The sequence below is a fragment of the Phascolarctos cinereus genome, unplaced genomic scaffold, assembly GCF_003287225.1.
Source record: "Phascolarctos cinereus isolate Bilbo 61053 unplaced genomic scaffold, phaCin_HiC Scaffold_4;HRSCAF=312, whole genome shotgun sequence".
NCBI classification, from domain to species: domain Eukaryota; kingdom Metazoa; phylum Chordata; class Mammalia; order Diprotodontia; family Phascolarctidae; genus Phascolarctos; species Phascolarctos cinereus.
Window position 1 is genome coordinate 416,784,195 of NW_027555847.1, and position 6,000 is coordinate 416,790,194.

The 6,000-nt window shown below is 42.5% G+C and overlaps 1 protein-coding gene across 1 annotated transcript in view; it reads left to right on the forward strand.

The window, feature by feature from the left end:
• FBXL7 (F-box and leucine rich repeat protein 7) overlaps positions 1-4,942 on the forward strand; it is a 480,554-nt gene extending 475,612 nt beyond the window's left edge. The window contains exon 4 of the mRNA XM_021008636.2: positions 1,626-4,942. Coding sequence (XP_020864295.1) covers positions 1,626-2,362 — 737 coding nt within the window. The 3' untranslated portion in view covers positions 2,363-4,942. The remainder of the gene's footprint in view (positions 1-1,625) is intronic.
• Positions 4,943-6,000: the final 1,058 nt, after the last annotated feature.

The following is a 6,000-nucleotide window of genomic DNA, read 5'->3' on the forward strand; positions in this document are numbered from 1 at the left end:
GAAATGATACTGGATCATTAGAGCAGGCCTGGGAGCCTTTAATATGTGAAACATCTCTATTCTCCCAGGCTGGGTGGTTTACTCCCTCCCTGTAACCTCTTGACATGGATGACTAGTTTTTCGACCTCCTTACTCCTAGGTAGGAGACAGTCCTGTGATAACCTTCTGAGCAGTCAGTCCCCCAGGAAGTGGGAGGAAACCCCTTCAGAGTGTTCACACTGCTCAGAAACTCTGAAGGGCTACGCTCTGTTGTGGCGCCCTGACCTTGGGGGCCTGCACAGAGACAGGAGAGATAAGCGTATCCAAGAGAACTTCATGGTAACAGAGAGGAATAAATGTTACAACAAATGCTTGCCACCCGAGAGACTATCAAACTGAAGAGGTGAGGAGGAAATGAAGATTTTTGAAGGGTTTTGGGTTTTGGGGGGGGGGGGGTTGGAAGGAGGAATAAGCTAGAGATGAAAGATACTGGTTGCTAAGAAAATGTTTCATGTTTTAGGTATATACTAATTTTAGTCTGTTCACTCTTTGGGTACTCAAAATATTACAGCATAAAATAGAGAAGGATAAAAGCAAGCTTTCTTTTTACTTGCTATAAGTAAGATTCTATCTTTATTCATCCCCTCTATCATACTAATATGGGAAGGAGCTATGATTTCATCAGTGCAGAGAACTCTTGTTATGGGAATTCTCTCTACCAATGCAGATCCCAACCACATACATAATAACAACACCTTACATCTACAGTGCCTTAAGGTTTACAAAACACTTTATGTGCATTACCTCCTTTGATTCTTATAATATCACTGTGAGGCAGGGATAGTATACCTATTTTTTTAATATCTGAAGAAACTGAGGCTCAGAAAGTTTAAAGGACTTGTCCTGGGTCACACAATACTAAGTGTCAGAAGCCCTATTTGAACCCACATCTTCTTCACTAGAAGTATAGCATAGTACTCCCTACCCCAGCCTCTGACAGTCCCATGTAACACTGTTTGGTTTTTTCCTTAATGGAGGGAGTCGGATAGAGAACTGCTCCTATTCTCATTATCTGTGCACTAGATTGGCATTTTGGTTTCGTTCTTCTCTGAGACACAGTGAATTGGACTTGGACTTAGAAAGACCCGGGTTCAAGTCTTGCCTTAGACATTTGCTAGCTGTGGAAGAGTGATCCTGCGTATATCATTTAACTTCTCTGTGCCTCAGTTTCCTCCGGTATTGGACTTGATGCCCTTTAAAATTCCTTCTAGCCCTAAGTCTCTGAGTGTCTGATCTTAAGAATGGGAAGTACCCACATACATATGCCAGCTATAGGACATCTACTATTGTGTGAAATGCACTAACCATAGTTACATAGGACGTGAAGCCCTTATAACTTGGTGGGTCAAGATGACTATGAATACAGTAAATGCTTCTTCTATCTCCATCTTCTGAATTAAAAATTGCCACCATAAAGAAGACTATAGTTGGCATTTATAAAAGTCTTGGTGGTTGAAGGGAAGAGGTGGACATCCCCTCATTCCCCCCAATTCCTCCCCCATTAGACTATCAGTGATAGAACTGGTGTCATGGGGGAGAGATACCATGTCACTCTGATGTTATAATTTTTTTTTCTCTCTGAATAGGATGCTCTAAAGTCACTTGCATCAGCCTGACCCGGGAAGCCTCTATCAAGCTGTCCCCTCTACACGGCAAACAGATTTCCATCCGCTACTTGGATATGACAGACTGCTTTGTGCTGGAGGATGAAGGCCTCCACACCATCGCGGCCCATTGCACCCAACTGACCCACCTGTACCTGCGCCGCTGTGTGCGCATCACTGACGAGGGCCTGCGCTACCTGATGATCTACTGCAGCTCTATCAAGGAGCTGAGTGTGAGCGACTGCCGTTTTGTCAGTGACTTTGGCCTGCGGGAGATCGCCAAGCTGGAATCCCGCCTGCGCTATCTCAGCATCGCCCACTGCGGCCGGGTCACAGACGTGGGCATCCGTTATATCGCCAAGTACTGCAGCAAACTGCGCTACCTCAACGCGCGGGGCTGCGAGGGCATCACGGACCACGGTGTGGAATACCTGGCCAAAAATTGCACAAAACTCAAGTCTCTGGACATCGGAAAGTGCCCTTTGGTTTCAGACACTGGCCTGGAATGCCTGGCCCTTAACTGCTTCAATCTGAAGCGCCTGAGTCTAAAGTCCTGTGAGAGCATCACAGGACAGGGCCTGCAGATCGTAGCCGCCAACTGCTTTGACCTGCAGATGCTGAATGTGCAGGACTGTGAGGTGTCCGTGGAGGCTCTGCGGTTTGTGAAACGCCATTGCAAGCGCTGTATTATAGAGCACACCAACCCTGCCTTCTTTTGAATGGACAGCCTCTATCTATGATCTCTTTTTATAAAAATCAAAAACAAAACAAAACAAACAACAAAAAATTTTGTTTTTTTTTAACCAAAAAAAATGTTAAAGACAGTATATGTAAGCACATGCCACTCTCATTTGCAATAGCTGTTTGTTCTTTTGGGGTTTTTTTATGCTTTGAAGCTCTTGGGAATCAGCTTTTGATTATTTGTTATGATCTACATGAGGTCAAAGAAAACAAAAATAAGCCTGTTTCTATTGGAGCTGTTACCTTCTTGTTTCTGGCTGGGTTATTGTAGGTGGTGTCCTTCAGAGGGCCTCAGCAGGCCAGTCATAATGCTACTGGGAATCCCCAAGGAAGTACTAACCTAATGTTCCCAAGAGTGCCTCCATTTAGCCCAAAGGCCCAAACTCCACACTTGTTTTGAGTGAAATATGTTCCCCAGTCCTACAAACTAATGTGAACGCCAAACAATCTTTGGAAATAGATCAGTAGCACTTTACCAAGTGCTTTCCAAACTTTTCTTTGCAGATTATTCAGTCCTCACAAACACCCTAGCATTCTGGGTCTCTGTGCTCATGCCCATTTTAGAATAGTGGTTGTTGTTTTAAACCTAATATAATTTTCTCTGAGTCACCCAGGAAATCTTCCTCCTCTGAATGTCTCACCTCTTCTTTATGCACTGAGCCATTCTGTCAGGCTACTCTAGGAAGGATATTCCAAGGTGCTGTTCTCAGTGTCAAAATTTCCTAATTGTCTCTTTCCCTCATCTGAGTGATCCCAATGTGTGCTGTTGGAATCTATTTCATATCATGCCCATGCTCTGTTGTTTGTAATGCTCTGTGAGCATGATTAAGAGGCAGCACTAACAGGGAGGGTCTATATATCTGAAGATGAGATTAGAGAATCAGTTCCTGACAGATGCTGAGCAGAGATTCTTTAGTCTGTACTTGGTATAAAAGAATATCATCCTTCCTAAGCCTTTGCTAACAGGGGGAAATACCCTTACAATTTTTAATTAAGAAATGATGCACAAATGGGCACACCATTTCACGCCCCAAAGCATTTTTTTTCTTTTCTTCAGTCCACATGTGTCAGGCACATCTGTACCCCAGCTGTGAGAGGACTAACCAGATTTCCCTTTTGTCATTCAGACTTCTGCTTTCCTTTTTCATTTATTTGCTCCTTTCTGCACCCAGACTTCATTATATGTATGAAATCTTTTGGGGTTGGACTCTTTAAGTGTTTAATTGCACACAATGTCACCTTGTGTGCATATTTCCATAGCTATATGCATGTTCCACTTCAAAGGATGGGTAGCCAACTTCCACATTTGTAATGGTGCAATCTATGAAAATGGCATGCATATAAACAAGGGAACATATCAATAAGATTTAGATTCTGGCCCACCAACCATGTCAACCATCCTCTGGAAATAAATACATACCTATGCACACATGATTGTTGAACAGGAAGTTACAACTTTGAGTGGAGTGGGTGTGTTTGCCAGTTACATTTGCATAATATCAATAAGCCGGCAGGAAAAAAATTTCCATTGCCTTTCTATTTGAAGTTCATTCCCTGATTCCAACTAGCATATGAGCTTCCAAATGCTCCCTCATAGCTTCCCACCCTTAATCATTCACTTCTACTTCCACCCAAAAGGTTTTGCATCCAAATCCAAGGCCTCTAGACCTCCTAGCCAAGCATGCTGAATCTGTTTTCAGAGCAGGCCTATACAGTGATTGACAACGACTTCGAGTGGGAGGCCCCAGAGCTGTACATGTGTTGGGAAGAAGGAGCTGAAATAGGGAATCATCTGCCCAGTCTGGTTCTCATAAGGAAACAGTAGCTTACTTTCCAGACAACATCATTAGCATCACTGATGTAGCATTCAAAGCCATGTACAAAGAGGGAAAAAATGCATGATCTGGCCAGAAATACCACTTAGAAACATTCACACAGCTTATAAATGTGTGCAAGACCTGAGGCAGCATTCTACATGCAATTTGTGTCCCTTGACTAAGGTTTCCTTCTGAATCATGGAGAAGGTTCCCTCATCCTGGGTGATGTGGTCTCCCAGGTGAGCTTGTTAAGATTCCCTCAAGTGAAAGAATGAAAGAAGAGAGCAGACCCTCATGTGCCAGAGACCATTGGCTACTCTGTGGCTCAAATGATTAAAAACCTATATCCTTGCCATTTAATAGTGTCAAATTTAATGCTTTCTGCATATCTGACAAGGCCAACTCTTCACAATGAGTGTACAGCATATCTCTGCTTCATCCAGTGTCTAATTTCCCCCCAGACTTCTCTTCATGATGTTCCAAAGGGAGTTCAAGGAGTTTGAATGTTTGGAGGAGGTAACTGGAAATTGGGTTCAGCAAGTTTTTTAAGAGACCAAACAAAAGGCCTCATTAGCAAATTTGACTATTTTAAAATGTTGCTTCCTTCCTGGCTATGCTAAAATGAATGCTCTTCTTTAAAAAAAAAAAATTCTAAATGTTGGAATCATTGCGTGCTGTATGATTCTCTAGAAAGCCATTGATTTACTACCGTCAAGAAATAAAGCAATATGTCAGTAATCATCTCAGCCTCACTTTTTGCCATCCTAACTACAGAAGGGCATTGCAGTGGGAACAGGGAAAACGGAATCAATCAAAGTTGCCTCTCAAACTGAGCAGCACAGCCTGAGTCAATTCCATGATGGGAGCCAGGAATAGGGAGGGTCCCTCTAATGCCTGCAGTATAGGGTTTTGTCATTTCCCTTGGCTCAGGGATGTTTCCTTCAAATTAGCAGGTAAATGAAAAAGCATTCACTTCACAGGTAGCGAATTCATGCCTTCGTATTTGTTCCAACCTTTGAAGGAACCTTCAAAATTGTTATGCTGTGTCTGTTGCTATAAATAAAGACACAGGGCCTCAGACCATGAGGACCCATAGGGTACTATAGAAACAAAATCAAATGGGAACAGTTCCTAAGAGTTAGAAGAAGACTGGAAAAAACCTAAGGTGGCAGTTTTTCAAGTCACAAAGCTTCATGAGACCCAAGAAATCAGTTTTGAAGGAGGAAAGAGTATTGTGTGAGTAGCAAACTTGATCTTGAACAGCACAAAGGATACAAGGGTGATTGTTTTTAAGACATTTTAGATGTCCTTCACCTCCTTTTCAACCAATAAACTGTTTTTTAAAAATCTCAAAAAGACCAGTAATATTACTTGTCTCATGCTGTTAATTTGACACCACACTTCTCTCCCTCAATTTCCACCTGGATCCCAAAGAGATAAAGAGGTAAAGCAAAAGATGCTCACTTCAGAGGTCCACACATTCACACTCAGACCGATATTCAAAACTTTAAAGGAACTTTCAAAAGGGTTTTTATCCAAAAAGCACCCTGCATGATACCTGGTATAAAGCCACTGCTTTCCTTTCTTATTTATTACTTGAAACGATTGTACATTTTGACAGGGGGAAAAAGCAGTGGAGCAGAACCACTCACCTTCCTTTGATTAGTATCCAAATCCCCATGTTAAAGCCAAACTGAGGCATTTTCCCAATAAGCGGCAATCGTGATTAGTGAGGGGAAATAAAATGAAATTGCTGGTTTGGAAAAATGCTGAACAGGCAAAATGGGAGGAAAGGAGAC